This window comes from Mustelus asterias, chromosome 11, assembly GCF_964213995.1.
Source record: "Mustelus asterias chromosome 11, sMusAst1.hap1.1, whole genome shotgun sequence".
Taxonomy (NCBI): Eukaryota; Metazoa; Chordata; class Chondrichthyes; order Carcharhiniformes; family Triakidae; genus Mustelus; species Mustelus asterias.
Window position 1 is genome coordinate 109660323 of NC_135811.1, and position 25212 is coordinate 109685534.

Consider the following 25212-nt stretch of genomic DNA (forward strand, 5'->3'; position numbering starts at 1 on the left):
GGGACAGTGTAGAGGGAGCTTTACTCTGTATCTAACCCCGTGTTGTACCTGTCCTGGGAGTGTTTGATGGGGACAGTGTCGAGGGAGCTTTACTCTGTATCTAACCCCGTGCTGTACATGTCCTGGCAGTGTTTGATGGGGACAGTGTAGAGGGAGCTTTACTCTGTATCTAACCCCGTGCTGTTCCTGTCCTGGGAGTGTTTGATGGGGACAGTGTAGAGGGAGCTTTACTCTGTATCTAACCCCGTGCTGTACCTGTCCTGGGAGTGTTTGATGGGGACAGTGTAGCGGGAGCTTTACTCTGTATCTAACCCCGTGCTGTACCTGTCCTGGGAGTGTTTGATGGGGACAGTGTAGAGGGAGCTTTACTCTGTATCTAACCCTGTGCTGTACCTGTCCTGGGAGTGTTTGATGAGGACAGTGTAGAGGGAGTTTTACTCTGTATCTAACCCCGTGCTGTACCTGTCCTGGGAGTGTTTGATGGGGACAGTGTAGAGGGAGCTTTACTCTGTATCTAACCCCGTGCTGTACCTGTCCTGGGAGTGTTTGATGGGGACAGTGTAGAGGGAGCTTTACTCTGTATCTAACCCCGTGCTGTACCTGTCCTGGGAGTGTATGATGAGGACAGTGTAGAGGGAGCTATATTCTGTATCTAACCCCATGCTGTACTGTCCTGGGAGTGTTTGATGGGGACAGTGTAGAGGGAGCTTTACTCTGGATCTAACCCCATGCTGTCCCTGCCCTGGGAGTGTTTGATGGGGGACAGTGTAGAGGGAGCTTTGTTCTGTATCTAACCCCGTGCTGTACCTGTCCTGGGAGTGTTTGATGGAGGACAGTGTAGAGGGAGCTTTCCTCTGTATCTAACCCCGTGCTCTACCTGTCCAAGGAGTGTTTGATGGGGACAGTGTAGCGGGAGCTTTACTCTGTATCTAACCCCGTGCTGTACCTGTCCTGGGAGTGTTTGATGGGGACAGTGTAGAGGGAGTTTTACTCTGTATCTAACCCCGTGCTGTACCTGTCCTAGGAGTGTTTGATGGGGACAGTGTAGAGGGAGCTTTACTCTGTATCTAACCCCGTGCTGTACCTGTCCTGGGAGAGTTTGATGGGGACAGTGTAGAGGGAGCTTTACTCTGTATCTAACCCTGTGCTGTACCTGTCCTGGGAGTGTTTGATGGGGACAGTGTAGAGGGAGCTTTACTCTGTATCTAATCCCGTGCTGTATCTGTCCTGGGAGTGTTTGATGGGGACAGTGTAGAGGGAGCTTTACTCTGTATCTAATCCCGTGCTGTACCTGTCCTGGGAGTGTTTGATGGGGACAGTGTAGAGGGGGCTTTACTCTGTATCTAACCCCGTGCTGTACCTGTCCTGGGAGTGTTTGATGGGGACAGTGTAGAGGGAGCTTTACTCTGTATCTAACCCCATGCTGTACCTGTCCTGGGAGTGTTTGATGGGGACAGTGTAGAGGGGTCTTTACTCTGTATCTAACCCCGTGCTGTACCTGTCCTGGGAGTGTTTGATGGGGACAGTGTAGAGGGAGCTTTACTCTGTATCTAACCCCGTGCTGTACCTGTCCTGGTAGTGTTTGATGGGGACAGTGTAGAGGGAGCTTTACTCTGTATCTAACCCCGTGCTGTACATGTCCTGGGAGTGTTTGATGGGGACAGTGTAGAGGGAGCTTTACTCTGTATCTAACCCCGTGCTGTACCTGTCCTGGGAGTGTTTGATGGGGACAGTGTCGAGGGAGCTTTACTCTGTATCTAACCCCGTGCTGTACATGTCCTGGCAGTGTTTGATGGGGACAGTGTAGAGGGAGCTTTACTCTGTATCTAACCCCGTGCTGTTCCTGTCCTGGGAGTGTTTGATGGGGACAGTGTAGAGGGAGCTTTACTCTGTATCTAACCCCGTGCTGTACCTGTCCTGGGAGTGTTTGATGGGGACAGTGTAGAGGGAGCTTTACTCTGTATCTAACCCCGTGTTGTACCTGTCCTGGGAGTGTTTAATGGGGACAGTGTCGAGGGAGCTTTACTCTGTATCTAACCCCGTGCTGTACATGTCCTGGCAGTGTTTGATGGGGACAGTGTAGAGGGAGCTTTACTCTGTATCTAACCCCGTGCTGTTCCTGTCCTGGGAGTGTTTGATGGGGACAGTGTAGAGGGAGCTTTACTCTGTATCTAACCCCGTGCTGTACCTGTCCTGGGAGTGTTTGATGGGGACAGTGTAGAGGGAGCTTTACTCTGTATCTAACCCCGTGCTGTACCTGTCCTGGGAGTGTTTGATGGGGACAGTGTAGAGGGAGCTTTACTCTGTATCTAACCCCGTGCTGTACCTGTCCTGGGAGTGTTTGATGGGGACAGTGTAGAGGGAGCTTTACTCTGTATCTAACCCCGTGCTGTACATGTCCTGGGAGTGTTTGATGGGGACAGTGTAGAGGGAGCTTTACTCTGTATCTAACCCCGTGCTGTACCTGTCCTGGGAGTGTTTGACGGGGACAGTGTAGAGGGAGCTTTACTCTGTATCTAACCCCGTGCTGTACCTGTCCTGGGAGTGTCTGATGGGGGACAGTGTACAGGGAGCTTTACTCTGTATCTAACCCCGTACTGTACCTGTCCTGGGAGCGTTTGATGGGGACAGTGTAGAGGGAGCTTTACTCTGTATCTAACCCCGTGCTGTACCTGTCCTGGGAGTGTTTGATGGGGACCGTGTAGAGGGAGCTTTGCTCTGTATCTAACCCCATGCTGTCCCTGCCCTGGGAGTGTTTGATTGGGGAACAGTGTAGAGGGAGCTTTATTCTGTATCTAACCCCGTGCTGTACCTGTCCTGGGAGTGTTTGATGGAGGACAGTGTAGAGGGAGCTTTCCTCTGTATCTAACCCCGTGCTCTACCTGTCCCAGGAGTGTTTGATGGGGACAGTGTAGCGGGAGCTTTACTCTGTATCTAACCCCGTGCTGTACCTGTCCTGGGAGCGTTTGATGGGGACAGTGTAGAGGGAGCTTTACTCTGTATCTAACCCCGTGCTGTACCTGTCCTGGGAGTGTTTGATGAGGACAGTGTAGAGGGAGCTATATTCTGTATCTAACCCCATGCTGTACCTGTCCTGGGAGTGTTTGATGGAGGACAGTGTAGAGGGAGCTTTACTCTGTATCTAACCCCATGCTGTCCCTGCCCTGGGAGTGTTTGATGGGGGACAGTGTAGAGGGAGCTTTATTCTGTATCTAACCCCGTGCTGTACCTGTCCTGGGAGTGTTTGATGGAGGACAGTGTAGAGGGAGCTTTACTCTGTATCTAACCCCATGCTGTCCCTGCCCTGGGAGTGTTTGATGGGGGACAGTGTAGAGGGAGCTTTATTCTGTATCTAACCCCGTGCTGTACCTGTCCTGGGAGTGTTTGATGGAGGACAGTGTAGAGGGAGCTTTCCTCTGTATCTAACCCCGTGCTCTACCTGTCCCACGAGTGTTTGATGGGGACAGTGTAGAGGGAGCTTTACTCTGTATCTAACCCTGTGCTGTACCTGTCCTGGGAGTGTTTGATGAGGACAGTGTAGAGGGAGTTTTACTCTGTATCTAACCCCGTGCTGTACCTGTCCTGGGAGTGTTTGATGGGGACAGTGTAGAGGGAGCTTTACTCTGTATCTAACCCCGTGCTGTACCTGTCCTGGGAGTGTTTGATGGGGACAGTGTAGAGGGAGCTTTACTCTGTATCTAACCCCGTGCTGTACCTGTCCTGGGAGTGTATGATGAGGACAGTGTAGAGGGAGCTATATTCTGTATCTAACCCCATGCTGTACTGTCCTGGGAGTGTTTGATGGGGACAGTGTAGAGGGAGCTTTACTCTGGATCTAACCCCATGCTGTCCCTGCCCTGGGAGTGTTTGATGGGGGACAGTGTAGAGGGAGCTTTGTTCTGTATCTAACCCCGTGCTGTACCTGTCCTGGGAGTGTTTGATGGAGGACAGTGTAAAGGGAGCTTTCCTCTGTATCTAACCCCGTGCTCTACCTGTCCAAGGAGTGTTTGATGGGGACAGTGTAGCGGGAGCTTTACTCTGTATCTAACCCCGTGCTGTACCTGTCCTGGGAGTGTTTGATGGGGACAGTGTAGAGGGAGCTTTACTCTGTATCTAACCCTGTGCTGTACCTGTCCTGGGAGTGTTTGATGGGGACAGTGTAGAGGGAGTTTTACTCTGTATCTAACCCCGTGCTGTACCTGTCGTAGGAGTGTTTGATGGGGACAGTGTAGAGGGAGCTTTACTCTGTATCTAACCCCGTGCTGTACCTGTCCTGGGAGAGTTTGATGGGGACAGTGTAGAGGGAGCTTTACTCTGTATCTAACCCTGTGCTGTACCTGTCCTGGGAGTGTTTGATGGGGACAGTGTAGAGGGAGCTTTACTCTGTATCTAATCCCGTGCTGTATCTGTCCTGGGAGTGTTTGATGGGGACAGTGTAGAGGGAGCTTTACTCTGTATCTAATCCCGTGCTGTACCTGTCCTGGGAGTGTTTGATGGGGACAGTGTAGAGGGGGCTTTACTCTGTATCTAACCCCGTGCTGTACCTGTCCTGGGAGTGTTTGATGGGGACAGTGTAGAGGGAGCTTTACTCTGTATCTAACCCCATGCTGTACCTGTCCTGGGAGTGTTTGATGGGGACAGTGTAGAGGGGTCTTTACTCTGTATCTAACCCCGTGCTGTACCTGTCCTGGGAGTGTTTGATGGGGACAGTGTAGAGGGAGCTTTACTCTGTATCTAACCCCGTGTTGTACCTGTCCTGGGAGTGTTTGATGGGGACAGTGTAGAGGGAGCTTTACTCTGTATCTAACCCCGTGCTGTACCTGTCCTGGTAGTGTTTGATGGGGACAGTGTAGAGGGAGCTTTACTCTGTATCTAACCCCGTGCTGTACATGTCCTGGGAGTGTTTGATGGGGACAGTGTAGAGGGAGCTTTACTCTGTATCTAACCCCGTGCTGTACCTGTCCTGGGAGTGTTTGATGGGGACAGTGTCGAGGGAGCTTTACTCTGTATCTAACCCCGTGCTGTACATGTCCTGGCAGTGTTTGATGGGGACAGTGTAGAGGGAGCTTTACTCTGTATCTAACCCCGTGCTGTTCCTGTCCTGGGAGTGTTTGATGGGGACAGTGTAGAGGGAGCTTTACTCTGTATCTAACCCCGTGCTGTACCTGTCCTGGGAGTGTTTGATGGGGACAGTGTAGAGGGAGCTTTACTCTGTATCTAACCCCGTGCTGTACATGTCCTGGGAGTGTTTGATGGGGACAGTGTAGAGGGAGCTTTACTCTGTATCTAACCCCGTGCTGTACCTGTCCTGGGAGTGTTTGATGGGGACAGTGTAGAGGGAGCTTTACTCTGTATCTAACCCCGTGCTGTACATGTCCTGGGAGTGTTTGATGGGGACAGTGTAGAGGGAGCTTTACTCTGTATCTAACCCCGTGCTGTACATGTCCTGGGAGTGTTTGATGGGGACAGTGTAGAGGGAGCTTTACTCTGTATCTAACCCCGTGCTGTACCTGTCCTGGGAGTGTTTGATGGGGACAGTGTAGAGGGAGTTTTACTGGGACATTTGCGATGGAGCAGTGGAGTGAGAGGTGTTGTAATAAAGAATTGAAATTCGGTTTTAACACAGGGCACTGGGAAAATGTGTTGTTGTTTGGAGAATCCGAGAGTCAGTGTCATGGTTGTAAACTTGTGAATATGAGGGTATGGCTTGGAGATTTATTTTTGAAAAGAATTGGGATTGCGCATGGCAGCGGACAGAGGCACTGGCATCTTGCCTGGGAAAATTGGATGAGCATTTGCGATAGAGGGAGGTGCGCGTTATTGGGAGGGAGGTGGGCAGAGGGATTGTTGTGAATGAGGCAGTGGTGATGGGCAGGGTGCACTGGGTGATGGGCAGGGTGCACTGGGTGATGGGCAGGGTGCACTGGGTGATGGGCAGCGTGCACTGGGTGATGGGCAGGGTGCACTGGGTGATGGGCAGGGTGCACTGGGTGATGGGCAGGGTGCACTGGGTGATGGGCAGCGTGCACTGGGTGATGGGCAGGGTGCACTGGGTGATGGGCAGGGTGCACTGTGTGATGGGCAGGGTGCACTGGGTGATGGGCAGGGTGCACTGGGTGATGGGCAGGGTGCACTGGGTGATGGGCCGGGTGCACTGGGTGATGGGCAGGGTGCACTGGGTGACTGCCCCAGAGGATGGTCAGTCTCAATAGATCAGGAGATCTTGATCTTCCTGTGAGGGGAGTTGTGGGAGGGAGTGTGGCAGTCGCACTGGGACAGTTTCAACTGTGTGAAATCGGTGTTTCTCTGTAGTCCATGGTTTAAATTGAAAGGTGAGGCAGGAAGAGATGCTGAGATTCTCGAACAAGAGACATTTTCACAACACAGACTGCAACTCAGAGACTGGGGAGCAGTGCGGGAGGGAGGATGAAGGAGGGTGGGTAGAGGCAGGGCTGGTGAGGGGAAGAGCATCATTCAACCTTTCCAAAAGAAAATCAGCTCCAAATATTATTTTGCAAAAAAAACCCAAAATACTGCGGATGCTGAAATCCGAAACAAACACAGAAGATGCTGGAAAATCTCAGGTCAAGCAAGATCCTTGCTTGACCTGAGAAGATCCTGAGAGGCAGGATTTATGAACATTTGGAGAGGTATAATATGATTAAGAATAGTCAGCATGGCTTTGTCAAAGGCAGATCATGGCTTACGAGCCTGATTGAATTTTTTGAGGATGTGACTAAACATATTGATGAAGGAAGAGTGGCACATGTAGTATATATGGACTTCAGCAAGGCATTTGATAAGGTGCCCCATGCAAGGCTTATTGAGAAGGGCATGGGATCCGAGGGGACATTGCTTTGTGAATCCAGAACTGGCTTGCCCACAGAAGGCAGAGTGGTTATAGATGGCTCATATTCTGCATGGAAGTTGATCACCAGTGGAGTGCCCCAGAGATCTGTTCTGGGACGCTTACTCTTTGTGATTTTTATAAATGACCTAGATGAGGAAGTGGAGGGATGGGTTGGTAAGTTTGCTGATGACACAAAGGTTGGAGGTGTTGTGGATAGTGTGGAGGGATGTCAGAAGTTGCAGCAAGACATTGATAGGATGCAAGACTGGGCGGAGAAGTGGCAGATGGAGTTCAACCCGGATAAGTGAGTGATGGTTCATCTTGGCAGGTCAAATAGGATGGCGAAATATAATATTAATGATAGGACTCTTGGCAGAGTGGAAGATCAGAAGGATCTTGGGGTCCGAGTTCATAGGACGCTCAAAGCAGCTGTGCAGGTTGAGGCTGTGGTTAAGAAGGCGTATGGTGTACTGGCCTTCATCAATCGAGGAATTGAGTTTAGGAGTCGTGAGATAATGTTGCAGCTATATAAGACCCTGGTCAGACCACACTTGGAGTACTGTGCTCAGTTCTGGTCGCCTCATTACAGGAAGGATGTGGAAGCCATAGAAAGGGTGCAGAGGAGATTTACAAGGATGTTGCCTGGGTTGGGGAGCATGCCTTATGAGGATAGGTTGAGTGCGCTCGGCCTTTTCTCCTTGGAGAGACGAAGGATGAGGGGTGACCTGATAGAGGTGTATAAGATGTTGAGAGGTATTTATCGAGTGGATAGTCAGAGGCTTTTTCCCAGGGCTGAAATGGTTGCCACAAGAGGACACAGGTTTAGGGTGCTGGGGGGTAGGTACAGAGGAGATGTCAGGGGTACGTTTTTCACTCAGAGGGTGGTGGGTGCGTGGAATGGGCTGCCAGCAACGGTGGTGGAGGCGGATTCGATAGGGTCTTTTAAGAGACTTTTAGATAAGTACATGGAACTTAGTAAGATAGAGGGTTATAGGTAAGCCTAGTAATCGCTAAGGTAAGGACATGTTCGGCACAACTTTGTGGGCTAAAGGGCCTGTATTGTGCTCTAGATTTTCTATGTTTCTATGTTTCTATCTATTCGGAGTGAAAACAGAGTTAATGTTTTGAGTCCTTTGTCAGAACTAAAGGAAAGGAGAATGTGTTGGAGCTGTGAGAGATTGCAACAAGCAGCAACTGGAACAAAACACAGATCACCGTGTGTTGTGGGAGGGAGGGTGTTTAAGACGGGAGTGAAAGGTCACAGTTTAAAGTTGTTGAACTCAATGTTGATTCCCAAACACACTGGGGATGATGCCAAGGGGCGGGGCATATAGGGTCTGGTGGGTGGGGCCTGATGGGGGCAGGGCCTAGGGCGTGATCAAAGAACAAAGAACAATACAGCACAGGAACAGGCCCTTCGGCCCTCCAAGCCTGCACTGATCATGTGTTCCTAACTAGACCATCCGTTTGTATCCCTCTATTCCCAGTCTGTTCATGTGGCTATCTAGATAAGTCTTAAACGATCCCAGCGTGTCTGCCTCAACCATCTTGCTTGGTAGTGCATTCCAGGCCCCCACCACCCTCTGTGTAAAATACGTCCCCCGCATATCTGTACTGAACCTTACCCCCCTTACCTTGAACTTGTGACCCCTTGTGTTTGTCATTTCTGACCTGGGAAAAAGCTTCCAACTGTTCACCCTATCTATGCCCTTCATAATTTTATAAACTTCTATTAGGTCGCCCCTCAACCTCCGTCTTTCCAGGGAGAACAACCCTAGTTTACTCAATCTCACCTCATAGCTAATACCCTCCATACCAGGCAACATCCTGGTTAACCTTTTCTACACTCTCTCCAAAGCCTCCACATCCTTCTGGTAGTGTGGCGACCAGAACTGGACCTCAGGATTCCAAATGTGGCCTAACCAACATTCTATAAAACTGCAACCTCATATGCCAACTTTTATACTCTATGCCCCGTCCAATAAAGGCAAGCATGCCATATGCCTTCTTTACCACCTTTTCCACCTGTGCTGCCACCTTTAAGGATCTGTGGACTTGTACACCGAGATCCCTCTGTGTGTCTATACTCCTGATGGTTCTGCCATTTATTATATAGCTCCCCCCTGCATTAGATCTACCAAAATGCATCACTTCGTATTTATCTGGATTAAATTCCATCTGCCATTTCTCCGCCCAATTTTCCAGCCTATCTATATCCTGCTGTATTCTCTGACAATGGTCATCACTGTCCGCAACTCCAGCAATCTTTGTGTCGTCCGCAAACTTACTAATCAGACCAGCTACATCTTCTTCCAAATCATTTATATAGATCACAAACAGCAGAGGTCCCAGTACAGTGCCCTGCGGAACACCACTAGTTACAGACCTCCAACCGGAAAAAGACCCCTCCACTGCTAACCCCTGTCTTCTATGGCCAAGCCAGTTCTCCACCCATCTAGCTAGCTCACCTTTGATCCCATGAGATTTAACCTTTTGCACCAGCCTGCCATGAGGGACCTTGTCAAACCCTTCACTAAAATCCATGTAGACGACATCCACGGCCCTTCCCTCGTCAATCGTTTTTGTCACCTCCTCAGAAAACTCAACCAAATTTGTGAGGCATGACCATCGGTGGGGGGTGAGGGGGTCCCACTGCCTCTCTGCAGTTGGAATTGTCAGGGGGAGGAGGGAGGCCAACAATTGGGGCAGGCTTGGAGGGGGGTGGAGTCTGCGGGGTAAGCTGGGGGTGGCTGTCAACCTGCTGGGGGGCGGGGGGGGGGGGGGGGTCGGCACCGCGAGGGGAGGAGGAGGGTCTGCCAGGAGTAACTATCGAGGGGAGGGATTCGGGGGTGGGGGGGGCGGACTTCGGGCTGGGTCAAAAGGAGGGGTTGGGGTTGGGACTGGGAATGGTCGGGGTGACAGCGATCAGACCACGGGGGGTGCAGAGAAACGGCAATGCAGGGGTCGCGGGGCTGGCCCGTGCTCAGGAGGTCGGCAGACAGGGGCCACTGAGCATGTGCCGATCACGGCGCTGACAGATCACGGCGTGTGTGCAGTGGTCCGCTCAGCGTGCTGGTTTCAGACTCTCCAGTGTGTACAGGCCCCGAACCCTGAAATTTAATGATATTCGGGCTGGTTGCATCTGCAGTGCACAGAATGTGGGAGAATCTTATCTGAACTCACACAGAAAAAAACAGTGTGAATTACTCCAGTTTTCACACAAATTCAACACTTCGCATTTTTTTGGAGAATTTTGCTTACTGACTCTCACTGGGGTACAGTTCCACACACACTGACTCTCACTGGGATACAGTTCCACACACACTGACTCTCACTGGGGTACAGTTCCACACACACTGACTCTCACTGGGATACAGTTCCACACACACTGACTCTCACTGGGGTACAGTTCCACACACACTGACTCTCACTGGGGTACAGTTCCACACACACTGACTCTCACTGGGGTACAGTTCCACACACACTGACTCTCACTGGGGTACAGTTCCAAACACACTGAATCTCACTGGGATACAGTTCCACACACACTGACTCTCACTGGGATACAGTTCCACACACACTGACTCTCACTGGGATACAGTTCCACACACACTGACTCTCACTGGGATACAGTTCCACACACACTGACTCTCACTGGGATACAGTTCCACACACACTGACTCTCACTGGGATACAGTTCCACACACACTGACTCTCACTGGGATACAGTTCCACACACACTGACTCTCACTGGGATACAGTTCCACACACACTGACTCTCACTGGGATACAGTTCCACACACACTGACTCTCACTGGGATACAGTTCCACACACACTGACTCTCACTGGGATACAGTTCCACACACACTGACTCTCACTGGGATACAGTTCCACACACACTGACTCTCACTGGGGTACAGTTCCACACACACTGACTCTCACTGGGGTACAGTTCCACACACACTGACTCTCACTGGGATACAGTTCCACGCACACTGACTCTCACTGGGGTACAGTTCCACACACACTGACTCTCACTGGGGTGCAGTTCCACACACACTGACTCTCACTGGGGTACAGTTCCACACACACTGATTCTCACTGGGGTACAGTTCCACACACACTGACTCTCACTGGGGTACAGTTCCACACACACTGACTCTCACTGGGATACAGTTCCACACACACTGATTCTCACTGGGATACAGTTCCACACACACTGACTCTCACTGGGATACAGTTCCACACACACTGACTCTCACTGGGGTACAGTTCCACACACACTGACTCTCACTGGGATACAGTTCCACACACACTGACTCTCACTGGGGTACAGTTCCACACACACTGACTCTCACTGGGATACAGTTCCACACACACTGACTCTCACTGGGGTACAGTTCCACACACACTGACTCTCACTGGGGTACAATTCCACACACACTGACTCTCACTGGGATACAGTTCCACACACACTGACTCTCACTGGGATACAGTTCCACACACACTGACTCTCACTGGGATACAGTTCCACACACACTGACTCTCACTGGGATACATTTCCACACACACTGACTCTCACTGGGGTACAGTTCCACACACACTGACTCACTGGGGTACAGTTCCACACACTGACTCTCACTGGGATACAGTTCCACACACACTGACTCACTGGGATACAGTTCCACACACACTGACTCTCACTGGGGTACAGTTCCACACACACTGACTCTCACTGGGATACAGTTCCACACACACTGACTCTCACTGGGGTACAGTTCCACACACACTGACTCTCACTGGGGTACAGTTCCACACACACTGACCCTCACTGGTCTGTAGATCTATGGGAAGTTGATGAAGTTCTTTGAGAAGTTATGGTTGGCTCTGATTGGTGGATTTTGCTCTTTGCCTTTCTGTCTGTCACTGTCTCATTGAGAGGGCGGGTTGTGCTTTCTGCAGTTGTTGGTTAATCTGATGTGCGAGTATTTTGAACAGCCTGTGTTTTCTCTTCCAGCTGAGTTTGTGCACCGAGGAGCCCATGTTAGGGATGACTGCCCCCTTGAGCACCACCTCTGATTATGACTACTCGTCTGTGGAGGTGGCTGAGGTGGACTATGACGAGTTTGTCGAGCAGTGTCAAAAGGAGGATGTTCGGTCTTTCCGCCAATCCTTCCTCCCTCCCATGTATGCAGTAATCACCGTGCTGGGCTTCCTCGGAAACAGCCTGGTTGTCATCACCTACATCTACTTCAAGCGGCTGAGGACAATGACTGATGTTTACCTGCTGAACCTGGCTTTAGCTGACCTCCTGTTCCTCTTCACCCTGCCCTTCTGGGCGGTGAGTGTGGTCAAGCAGTGGATCTTTGGCCAGGTGATGTGTAAGACTGTGTATGGGCTGTACCGGCTCAGCTTTTTCAGTGGGATGCTCTTGCTCATGTGTATCAGCATTGACAGATACTTCTCCATCGTGCGTGCTGCCTCAGCGCACCGACACCGCTCCAAGGCAGTTTACTGCAGCAAGATAGTGTCGGTGTGTGTCTGGCTCTTCTCTCTGTTGCTGTCCCTGCCTGAGTTCCTCTACAGTGACCAGAAGCCCAGTGGCAGCGGGATGCTGTGTAAAATGAATCTGGACAACAGCACGATTGTGTTCACCGCGGGCACACAGTTAGCGGTGGGGTTCTTCATTCCTCTGATGGTGATGCTTTTCTGCTATTGTGTGATCATCAAAACCCTGCTGCTGGCCAGGAATTTTGAGAAGAACAAAGCCATCAAGGTGATCATTGCAGTGGTGCTGGTCTTCCTCTTGTTCCAATTGCCCTATAACAGTGTTATGCTGATAGACACCATCAATGATGTGAACGCCACTGTCACCAACTGCGACTTCAGCAAGCGGATGAATATTGCCATCGATGTGACCAAGAGCTTGGCCTATGTGAGGTGCTGCCTCAACCCTTTCCTGTACGCTTTCATTGGGGTGAAGTTCCGCCACGACTTGCTGAAGCTGATGAAGGAATTGGGCTGCATGAGCAGCGAGAAGCTGTTGAAATACACCCATGTTAAAGCCTGGAGCAGCAAGAGGGGCTCCATTGCTACTGACACCGACAGCACCACCACCTTCTCACCCTGATAGCTCACCACCAACTCACTCCAGCCTCTCCTCGCCTGGACAGTCACACAGAGCGGGGCAAAAGCTTCCCAAAACAAGGAGAGGTTTCCCTGAAATGTGAACATGTCCTGGAAGCAGCCCCACTTTAGCTTCCTTTCTCATTCAGACAGTAATCCCACCAGCGCCATGTCCACAAATCGCTGCTGCACTCACCGACCGGCCACTTCCAACTCCAAATCTTCCTGAACACACGGAAGGATTCGTCACTCTCACTGACTCCAGATTTAATCTCAGTGTCTCTGCACACTTTGTCAGCTTTCACAGGCTGGCTGTGGGGTTAACAGACTTGGCAACTTGCTGGTGTTACACAGTCCGCCTATTTCCTGTGACAGACACTGAATCTCCCTCTTACCGCCCTGCCGAACAATTCGGAATCAACATCCTGGCCACACATCCAGTCCAATGTCCTTAACAAATGAGAATATTCTTCATCAGAGATCTCCCAACACACTTTGTCAAATATATTTTGTGTCTTCCTTGTTCCAGATCGCTGCTGTATTGTGTGTGAACAATCATAAAAACATCCCCTCCCTTCAAGCTGCACCATTCACTGAGATTCAGTGATATTGGCACATTCTGATCCAACAATTATCAGACCTCAACTGTGAGTGAGTGCTTAAACTGAGTGAGTGTCTGTGGAACCCATACCCCAGTGAGAGTCAGTGTGTGTGGAACTGTACCCCAGTGAGAGTCAGTGTGTGGAACTGTACCCCAGTGAGAGTCAGTGTGTGTGGAACTGTATCCCAGTGAGAGTCAGTGTGTGGGGAACTGTATCCCAGTGAGAGTCAGTGTGTGTGGAACTGTATCCCAGTGAGAGTCAGTGTGTGGGGAACTGTATCCCAGTGAGAGTCAGTGTGTGTGGAACTGTATCCCAGTGAGAGTCAGTGTGTGTGGAACTGTATCCCAGTGAGAGTCAGTGTGTGTGGAACTGCACCCCAGTGAGAGTCAGTGTGTGTGGAACTGTATCCCAGTGAGAGTCAGTGTGTGTGGAACTGTATCCCAGTGAGAGTCAGTGTGTGTGGAACTGTATCCCAGTGAGAGTCAGTGTGTGTGGAACTGTATCCCAGTGAGAGTCAGTGTGTGTGGAACTGTACCCCAGTGAGAGTCAGTGTGTGTGGAACTGTACCCCAGTGAGAGTCAGTGTGTGTGGAACCCGTACCCCAGTGAGAGTCAGTGTGTGTGGAACTGTATCCCAGTGAGAGTCAGTGTGTGTGGAACTGTATCCCAGTGAGAGTCAGTGTGTGTGGAACTGTACCCCAGTGAGAGTCAGTGTGTGTGGAACTGTATCCCAGTGAGAGTCAGTGTGTGGAACTGTACCCCAGTGAGAGTCAGTGTGTGTGGAACTGTACCCCAGTGAGAGTCAGTGTGTGTGGAACTGTATCCCAGTGAGAGTCAGTGTGTGTGGAACCCGTACCCCAGTGAGAGTCAGTGTGTGGGGAACTGTATCCCAGTGAGAGTCAGTGTGTGTGGAACTGTACCCCAGTGAGAGTCAGTGTGTGTGGAACTGTACCCCAGTGAGAGTCAGTGTGTGTGGAACCCGTACCCCAGTGAGAGTCAGTGTGTGTGGAACTGTATCCCAGTGAGAGTCAGTGTGTGTGGAACTGTATCCCAGTGAGAGTCAGTGTGTGTGCAACTGTACCCCAGTGAGAGTCAGTGTGTGTGGAACTGTACCCCAGTGAGAGTCAGTGTGTGTGGAACTGTATCCCAGTGAGAGTCAGTGTGTGGAACTGTACCCCAGTGAGAGTCAGTGTGTGTGGAACTGTACCCCAGTGAGAGTCAGTGTGTGTGGAACTGTATCCCAGTGAGAGTCAGTGTGTGTGGAACTGTATCCCAGTGAGAGTCAGTGTGTGGGGAACTGTATCCCAGTGAGAGTCAGTGTGTGTGGAACTGTATCCCAGTGAGAGTCAGTGTGTGTGGAACTGTACCCCAGTGAGAGTCAGTGTGTGTGGAACTGTATCCCAGTGAGAGTCAGTGTGTGTGGAACTGTATCCCAGTGAGAGTCAGTGTGTGTGGAACTGTATCCCAGTGAGAGTCAGTGTGTGTGGAACTGTATCCCAGTGAGAGTCAGTGTGTGTGGAACTGTACCCCAGTGAGAGTCAGTGTGTGTGGAACTGTATCCCAGTGAGAGTCAGTGTGTGTGGAACTGTATCCCAGTGAGAGTCAGTGTGTGTGGAAACCATATCCCAGTGAGAGTCAGTGTGTGTGGAACTGTACCCCAGTGAGAGTCAGTGTGTGTGGAACTGTATCCTAGTGAGAGTCAGTGTGTGTGCAACTGTACCCCAGTGAGAGTCAGTGTGTGTGCAACTGTACCCCAGTGAGAGTCAGTGTGTGTGAAACTGTATCCTAGTGAGAGTCAGTGTGTGTGGAACTGTACCCCAGTGAGAGTCAGTGTGTGTGGAACTGTATCCAAGTGCCATCTCTCTCCGTAATCTCTGCCCATCTCTCTCCGCGATCTCTGCCCATCTCTCTCCGTAATCTCTGCCCATCTCTCTCCGTAATCTCTGCCCATCTCTCTCCGTAATCTCTGCCCAGCTCTCTCCGTGATCTCTTGAACATTCATTGGCAGCCGTGCCTTCAGCATCTTGGGGCCCTGAGCTCTGGAGCCCCCTCCCCAAGCCTCTCCACCCTCTCTACCTCACTCTCCACCTTTAAGATACTCTCAAAACCTACCTCTTTAACCAACTTCTGCTCATCACTCTGAGTATCACCGAATGTGGCTTTCTGTGGGATATTATTGTATTTTGCTGCTGCGATATGCCTTGTGTAGGTTTAGTGTATTACCGCCCTTTATAAATGCAAATTGTTCTTTACCTGTTGTAATTTGTAGAAATTATAGTTCGAATCGACCGTCTGTGATAAAGATGCTTGTTTGGCTCCTTCTCCATGAATGTAGAACAGTTTATCATCGTGCTGCTGATACTGTTTCTGTTGGATTTTTCAGTAGAGTTAAGCAAATGTACTATTTAGTTTTTGAGCCAATATTATCCTGATTGTATTGAGGAAAGGTTTGAACATAGAAAGCCACAGCACAAACAGGCCCTTCGGCCCACAAGTTGCGCTGGAGACAATAAATATTTTTTGGAGACAATAAATATTTTTATAAAAATCAATCTCACCTTTATTGTAAAGAATTGCTTTTTTCTGGAATAAAAGATTGACTTTCCTGCTGCTGCCTCTGACATTTTCTCATTTGTTTTTTCTATTTATTTTTGAGATGTCAGTTAGATGGTGAGTTCTTAATGACCCAGCCCGAGACCTCAGAATCTGACTCCAACTCCACAGGGGACAGTGACATTGCTGTGGTGTTGGAGTCACTTACAGGGCGGGTTCTCTGGCCACACGCACCCCAAGACAGGAAATTCCCACCCCAGCTCCAAGGACCTATAAACGGTCCACCAAATATTCCGTCTCACCCGTTACAAGTCTCACGGTTGGCGAGACAGGGAATTTTAGGCCATAGATTCAAACTCCCTCCATCCCTCCAACAACACTCCCTCCATCCCTCCAACAACACTCCCTCCAAGCCTCCAACAACACTCCCTCCATCCCTCCAACAACACTCCCTCCAAGCCTCCAACAACACTCCCTCCATCCCTCCAACAACACTCCCTCCATCCCTCCAACAACACTCCCTCCATCCCTCCAACAACACTCTCTCAAAATAAGGTTGATTCACCTCTCAGTTTTGTCACATCACTGACAGGGGTACACGGTCAGGGGTACACGGACAGGGGTATACGGACAGGGGTACAGTCACAGGCGTACACTGACAGGGGTGCACGCACAAGGGTACAGTCACAGGGGTGCACTGACAGGGGTATACGGACAGGGGTATAGTCACAGTGGTACACTGACAGGGGTGCACCCACAAGGGTATAGTCACAGGGGTGCACTGACGGATACACTGACAGGGACTCACTGAGAGCAGTACAGTCACAGGGGTACACTCACTCACAGGGGTACACTCACTCGCAGGGGTACACTCACTCACGGGGGTACACTCACTCACGGGGGTACACTCACTCACGGGGGTACACTCACTCACGGGGGTACACTCACTCGCGGGGGTACACTCACTCGCAGGGGTACACTCACTCGCAGGGGTACACTCACTCGCAGGGGTACACTCACTCACAGGGTACACATAAAGGTGTACATTCGCAGGTTTATATTCCAACATGGTACATTGTACACTAGAGAACAAAACATTTTTCTGGTGTTCACATTAACATTTGTTTTCTTTCTGGGGATGTGGGTGTCGTGGGCAAGGCTGGCTTTTAATCGCCTTTCCTCCTGCCCCGAGGAGGAGGTTGTGGGACTGCCTTGAACTGTTGTGTCCTTGTGATGGTGAGGCACTCCCGGGGGGGTTAAATATGTAGCAATAACTGGTGGTAAGGATTTAAGAATATAAAATTCTGACAAATGTTTTTCCAGTTTGCTGCAGCAAACAGGGTTTCAGTCTGAGTTAGAGATCTCCCCCTGGGCTTTGGGGTGTGAGCAGATCTCAGCGATGGCCTGTCACTTGTCCATGTTCCTACAGAAACTCTCAACTCGGAAAACTGTCCCAACAAAACAAGGGGGGCATTGGATTTTTAGCAATAAGACAGCAGGTGTGAAAGTCCACACCCAGCCGGAATTTCCTGTAACTGCAAAGCAAAACCGGGAATCCTCCTCACCAGCTCCCTCAACAAACACCAATTTCACCCTCGAAGGAGTCAGGTTTCCGGGAAATGGGGCAATTTGTTACATTGCTGAATTAGTACTTCAACATTCCTCCAATCAAAACCATTAGCCGAAGGGCTGGGAATAACAGACATTGAGCATTCATCCAATGAGAGTGCAGCTGATATTGGGGACACCAGGGATCAATCAAAGGCAAAAACCCATTCCAACAAAACCAGTTCCCGTTCCCCAAGGTGCGAGGAAGAGGGGTTTTCACTGAGGATGTGTTACTGGTTGGTGTGTGAGCGCTCGCTCTGCCCACTCTCTCTGTCCCTTCATTAACGTGGCTGATGTATGACGCAGTTGATGTGATTTGGAGCGGGAATGTTCTCGACGCGAGGCCGTGGTTGGTGATGAGCAACACGAGCAGCGGCTGGAGGGAAGTCTTTGTCACCCTGTCGGGGCAGAGAGGGAGAAGCAGACTGTTAAAGACCACAGCAGGAGCTCCAAGGTATTTTATAAAGTTAGCCTGGACCCTAACATTTACAGTTGATTTTGGCATTAGGGTGAGCGTAAGGTGCTTCCTCCAGGTATGATTCCAGTGACCCACGAGGGAGCTTTTATCAAAACAAACATTATTTAAGAACACAGTTACAATATAACAAAAATAATTAACATAACTTTTACCAATTAACCATTTAAACAAAGTATAATTCTTAACAGCTAGCTATCTCGACTGTTCCAATGTAGTAGGATCCCCCATAGATATGTATCCCTTCTTTAGAACGAATTAGCACAGAAACCAAAGATGCTTACACAGGTGCTAGATTTCCAGCCTTTCGACATTTCTGGAGAGTGATCCAGATAGACAACTGCCTTCGAATTTTTGCGCAGTAACTTCCAGAGAAAGCTCCACCCCCAAACAGTAAAATCTCAGAGAGAAAGGCTTATTTCCTGGCAGATTCCAATCTCCACTTCAGACAGAGCAAGAGGTACAGAGAAAGCAACCTCTGTCTAAAAATCCCCAAAACAGAAAGCCTTGAGATCTCTGTGAAAGCCTAGCTGTACCCAGTCATATGACCTGACCTGTCAATCAACCTAATCAAGCCCCACTCTGCAATCCCAGGGGGAAAATAACAGAACCCTGCGTTAGGGTAAGTTTAAGTCTATTCTCAGTGTCACAAGTAGGTTTACATTCACACTGCCATGAAGTTAATGTAAAAATCCCCTAGTCGCCACACTCTGGTGCCTGTTCGGGTACACTGAGGGAGAATCTAGCACGGCCAATCCACCTAACCAGCACGTCTTTCAGACTGTGGGAGAAAACCGGGGCACCTGGAGGAAACCCACGCAGACAAAGAACAAAGAACAATACAGCACAGGAACAGGCCCTTCGGCCCTCCAAGCCCGTGCCGCTCCCTGGTCCAAACTAGACCATTCTTTTGTATCCTTCCATTCCCACTCCGTTCATATGGCCGTCTAGATAAGTCTTAAACGTTCCCAGTGTGTCCGCCTCCACCACCTTGCCTGGCAGCGCATTCCAGGCCCCCACCACCCTCTGTGTAAAATATGTCCTTCTGATATCTGTGTTAAACCTCCCCCCCTTCACCTTGAACCTATGACCCCTCGTGAACGTCACCACCGACCTGGGGAAAAGCTTCCCACCGTTCACCCTATCTATGCCTTTCATAATTTTATACACCTCTATTAAGTCTCCCCTCATCCTCCGTCTTTCCAGGGAAAACAACCCCAGTTTACCCAATCTCTCCTCATAACTAAGCCCCTCCATACCAGGCAACATCCTGGTAAACCTCCTCTGCACTCTCTCTAAAGCCTCCACGTCCTTCTGGTAGTGTGGCGACCAGAACTGGGCGCAGTATTCCAAATGCGGCCGAACCAACGTTCTATACATCTGCAACATCAGACCCCAACTTTTATACTCTATGCCCCGTCCTATCAAGGCAAGCATGCCATGACACGGGGAGAACGTGCAGACTCCACGCAGACAGTGACCCAAGCTGGGAACCGAACCCGGGTCCCTGGCGCTGTGAGGCAGCAGTGCTAATCACTGTGCCACCGTGCCACCCACTGCACATTAGTTCAGATTAATACAAACATTGCGTCAAAAAATTAAGATGAATTGTGTTGCTGCAGTAACAACACAGCGAGTGCTGCTGGATCCGGACAGAATGGCTCTGATAAAATGGAAGGGACGGGTAAATGCATTCAGCACAGAAACATAACAGAAATACAACACTTAAAGGCACAGTATCGTCACAGCAGTACAAATCAACAGGATGAGAGACAGAGATCCATCAGCACTGCCGCCAAATCATCTCCGCAAATCTTTCGCTTTTTCAATATAGAAACTAAAAATATCGTCTTGTAAACACATTGTTAACTAAAACTGAATTAGCTCCCGGTCCCAGTCTCAAGACAGATGTCACTGTGGCTCATTGCGCACCCGTCTCACCTCAGAGACAGGCGATCGTGTGCTGCAGATAAAAGCAGAAAATCCAGAATCTCACACCCTGTGCAACACTGAGGGAGTGCCGCACTGTCAGAGGGTCAGTACTGAGGGAGTGCCGCACTGTCAGAGGGTCAGTGCTGAGGGAGCGCTGCACTGTCAGAGGGTCAGTGCTGAGGGAGTGCTGCACTGTCAGAGGGTCAGTAGTGAGGGAGTGCTGCACTGTCAGAGGGTCAGTACTGAGGGAGTGCCGCACTGTCAGAGGGTCAGTGCTGAGGGAGCGCTGCACTGTCAGAGGGTCAGTGCTGAGGGAGTGCTGCACTGTCAGAGGGTCAGTAGTGAGGGAGTGCTGCACTGTCAGAGGGTCAGTACTGAGGGAGTGCCGCACTGTCAGAGGGTCAGTGCTGAGGGAGCGCTGCACTGTCAGAGGGTCAGTGCTGAGGGAGTGCTGCACTGTCAGAGGGTCAGTAGTGAGGGAGTGCTGCACTGTCAGAGGGTCAGTACTGAGGGAGTGCCGCACTGTCAGAGGGTCAGTACTGAGGGAGTGCTGCACTGTCAGAGGGTTAGTACTGAGGGAGTGCTGCACTGTCAGAGGGTCAGTGCTGAGGGAGTGCCGCACTGTCAGAGGGTCAGTACTGAGGGAGTGCTGCACTGTCAGAGGATCAGTATTGAGGGAGTGCTGCACTGTCAGAGGGTCAGTACTGAGGGAGTGCCGCACTGTCAGAGGGTCAGTACTGAGGGAGTGCCGCACTGTCAGAGGGTCAGTACTGAGGGAGTCCCGCGCTGTCAGAGGGTCAGTACTGAGGGAGTGCCGCACTGTCAGAGGGTCAGTGCTGAGGGAGTGCCGCACTGTCAGAGGGTCAGTGCTGAGGGAGTGCCGCACTGTCAGAGGGTCAGTACTGAGGGAGTGCCGCACTGTCAGAGGGTCAGTGCTGAGGGAGTGCCGCACTGTCAGAGGGTCAGTGCTGAGGGAGTGCCGCACTGTCAGAGGGTCAGTACTGAGGGAGTGCCGCACTGTCAGAGGGTCAGTACTGAGGGAGTGCCGCACTGTCAGAGGGTCAGTACTGAGGGAGTGCTGCACTGTCAGAGGGTCAGTACTGAGGGAGTGCTGCACTGTCAGAGGGTCAGTACTGAGGGAGTGCCGCTCCATCAGAGGGTCAGTACTGAGGGAGTGCTGCACTGTCAGAGGGTCAGTGCTGAGGGAGTGCCGCACTGTCAGAGGGTCAGTACTGAGGGAGTGCTGCACTGTCAGAGGGTCAGTACTGAGGGAGTGCTGCACTGTCAGAGGGTCAGTACTGAGGGAGTGCTGCACTGTCAGAGGGTCAGTACTGAGGGAGTGCCGCACTGTCAGAGGGTCAGTACTGAGGGAGTGCCGCACTGTCAGAGGGTCAGTACTGAGGGAGTGCTGCACTGTCAGAGGGTCAGTATTGAGGGAGTGCTGCACTGTCAGTGGGTCATTACTGAGGGAGTGCCGCACTGTCAGAGGGTCAGTGCTGAGGGAGTGCTACACTGTCAGTGGGTCATTACTGAGGGAGCGCCGCACTGTCAGAGGGTCAGTACTGAGGGAGTGCCGCACTGTCAGAGGGTCAGTACTGAGGGAGTGCCGCACTGTCAGAGGGTCAGTACTGAGGGAGTGCTACACTGTCAGTGGGTCATTACTGAGGGAGTGCCGCACTGTCAGAGGGTCAGTGCTGAGGGAGTGCTACACTGTCAGTGGGTCATTACTGAGGGAGTGCCGCACTGTCAGAGGGTCAGTGCTGAGGGAGTGCCGCACTGTCAGTGGGTCATTACTGAGGGAGTGCCGCACTGTCAGAGGGTCAGTGCTGAGGGAGTGCCGCACTGTCAGAGGGTCAGTACTGAGGGAGTGCCGCACTGTCAGAGGGTCAGTACTGAGGGAGCGCCGCACTGTCAGAGGGTCAGTACTGAGGGAGCGCCGCACTGTCAGAGGGTCAGTACTGAGGGACTGCCGCACTGTCAGAGGGTCAGTACTGAGGGAGTGCTGCACTGTCAGAGGGTCAGTGCTGAGGGAGTGCTGCACTGTAAGAGGGTCAGTACTGAGGGAGTGCTGCACTGTCAGAGGGTCAGTACTGAGGGAGTGCTGCACTGTCAGAGGGTCAGTACTGAGGGAGTGCTGCACTGTCAGAGGTTCGGTACTGAGGGGGTGCCGCACTGTCAAAGTGTCAGTACTGAGGGAATGCCGCACTGTCAGAGTGTCAGTACTGAGGGAGTGCCGCACTGCCAGAGGGTCAGTACTGAGGGAATGCTGCACTGTCAAAGTGTCAGTACTGAGGGAATGCCACACTGTCAGAGGGTCAGTGCTGAGGGAGTGCTGCACTGTCAGAGGGTCAGTAGTGAGGGAGTGCTGCACTGTCAGAGGGTCAGTACTGAGGGAGTGCCGCACTGTCAGAGGGTCAGTGCTGAGGGAGTGCCACACTGTCAGAGGGTCAGTAGTGAGGGAGTGCTGCACTGTCAGAGGGTCAGTAGTGAGGGAGTGCTGCACTGTCAGAGGGTCAGTAGTGAGGGAGTGCCGCACTGTCAGGGGGTCAGTACTGAGGGAGTGCTGCACTGTCAGAGGGTCAGTACTGAGGGAGTGCTGCACTGTCAGAGGGTCAGTACTGAGGGAGTGCTGCACTGTCAGAGGTTCGGTGCTGAGGGTGTGCCGCACTGTCAGAGGGTCAGTACTGAGGGAGTGCTGCACTGTCAGAGGGTCAGTACTGAGGGAGTGCCGCACTGTCAGAGGGTCAGTACTGAGGGAGTGCTGCACTGTCAGAGGGTTAGTACTGAGGGAGTGCTGCACTGTCAGAGGGTCAGTGCTGAGGGAGTGCCGCACTGTCAGAGGGTCAGTACTGAGGGAGTGCTGCACTGTCAGAGGATCAGTATTGAGGGAGTGCTGCACTGTCAGAGGGTCAGTACTGAGGGAGTGCCGCACTGTCAGAGGGTCAGTACTGAGGGAGTGCCGCACTGTCAGAGGGTCAGTACTGAGGGAGTCCCGCGCTGTCAGAGGGTCAGTACTGAGGGAGTGCCGCACTGTCAGAGGGTCAGTGCTGAGGGAGTGCCGCACTGTCAGAGGGTCAGTGCTGAGGGAGTGCCGCACTGTCAGAGGGTCAGTACTGAGGGAGTGCCGCACTGTCAGAGGGTCAGTGCTGAGGGAGTGCCGCACTGTCAGAGGGTCAGTGCTGAGGGAGTGCCGCACTGTCAGAGGGTCAGTACTGAGGGAGTGCCGCACTGTCAGAGGGTCAGTACTGAGGGAGTGCCGCACTGTCAGAGGGTCAGTACTGAGGGAGTGCTGCACTGTCAGAGGGTCAGTACTGAGGGAGTGCTGCACTGTCAGAGGGTCAGTACTGAGGGAGTGCCGCTCCATCAGAGGGTCAGTACTGAGGGAGTGCTGCACTGTCAGAGGGTCAGTGCTGAGGGAGTGCCGCACTGTCAGAGGGTCAGTACTGAGGGAGTGCTGCACTGTCAGAGGGTCAGTACTGAGGGAGTGCTGCACTGTCAGAGGGTCAGTACTGAGGGAGTGCTGCACTGTCAGAGGGTCAGTACTGAGGGAGTGCCGCACTGTCAGAGGGTCAGTACTGAGGGAGTGCCGCACTGTCAGAGGGTCAGTACTGAGGGAGTGCTGCACTGTCAGAGGGTCAGTATTGAGGGAGTGCTGCACTGTCAGTGGGTCATTACTGAGGGAGTGCCGCACTGTCAGAGGGTCAGTGCTGAGGGAGTGCTACACTGTCAGTGGGTCATTACTGAGGGAGCGCCGCACTGTCAGAGGGTCAGTACTGAGGGAGTGCCGCACTGTCAGAGGGTCAGTACTGAGGGAGTGCCGCACTGTCAGAGGGTCAGTACTGAGGGAGTGCTACACTGTCAGTGGGTCATTACTGAGGGAGTGCCGCACTGTCAGAGGGTCAGTGCTGAGGGAGTGCTACACTGTCAGTGGGTCATTACTGAGGGAGTGCCGCACTGTCAGAGGGTCAGTGCTGAGGGAGTGCCGCACTGTCAGTGGGTCATTACTGAGGGAGTGCCGCACTGTCAGAGGGTCAGTGCTGAGGGAGTGCCGCACTGTCAGAGGGTCAGTACTGAGGGAGTGCCGCACTGTCAGAGGGTCAGTACTGAGGGAGCGCCGCACTGTCAGAGGGTCAGTACTGAGGGAGCGCCGCACTGTCAGAGGGTCAGTACTGAGGGACTGCCGCACTGTCAGAGGGTCAGTACTGAGGGAGTGCTGCACTGTCAGAGGGTCAGTGCTGAGGGAGTGCTGCACTGTAAGAGGGTCAGTACTGAGGGAGTGCTGCACTGTCAGAGGGTCAGTACTGAGGGAGTGCTGCACTGTCAGAGGGTCAGTACTGAGGGAGTGCTGCACTGTCAGAGGTTCGGTACTGAGGGGGTGCCGCACTGTCAAAGTGTCAGTACTGAGGGAATGCCGCACTGTCAGAGTGTCAGTACTGAGGGAGTGCCGCACTGCCAGAGGGTCAGTACTGAGGGAATGCTGCACTGTCAAAGTGTCAGTACTGAGGGAATGCCACACTGTCAGAGGGTCAGTGCTGAGGGAGTGCTGCACTGTCAGAGGGTCAGTAGTGAGGGAGTGCTGCACTGTCAGAGGGTCAGTACTGAGGGAGTGCCGCACTGTCAGAGGGTCAGTGCTGAGGGAGTGCCACACTGTCAGAGGGTCAGTAGTGAGGGAGTGCTGCACTGTCAGAGGGTCAGTAGTGAGGGAGTGCTGCACTGTCAGAGGGTCAGTAGTGAGGGAGTGCCGCACTGTCAGGGGGTCAGTACTGAGGGAGTGCTGCACTGTCAGAGGGTCAGTACTGAGGGAGTGCTGCACTGTCAGAGGGTCAGTACTGAGGGAGTGCTGCACTGTCAGAGGTTCGGTGCTGAGGGTGTGCCGCACTGTCAGAGGGTCAGTACTGAGGGACTGCTGCACTGTCAGAGGTTCGGTGCTGAGGGTGTGCCGCACTGTCAGAGGGTCAGTACTGAGGGAGTGCTGCACTGTCAGAGGTTCGGTGCTGAGGGTGTGCCGCACTGTCAAAGTGTCAGTACTGAGGGAATGCCGCACTGTCAGAGTGTCAGTACTGAGG

General features: G+C 52.0%; 1 protein-coding gene across 1 annotated transcript in view; it reads left to right on the forward strand.

Moving 5' to 3' along the window:
* LOC144500806 (C-C chemokine receptor type 7-like) overlaps positions 1–16182 on the forward strand; it is a 41382-nt gene extending 25200 nt beyond the window's left edge. Inside the window, exon 3 of the mRNA XM_078224271.1 lies at positions 11869–16182. Coding sequence (XP_078080397.1) covers positions 11869–12981 — 1113 coding nt within the window. The 3' untranslated portion in view covers positions 12982–16182. The remainder of the gene's footprint in view (positions 1–11868) is intronic.
* The last annotated feature ends 9030 nt before the right edge of the window (positions 16183–25212 follow it).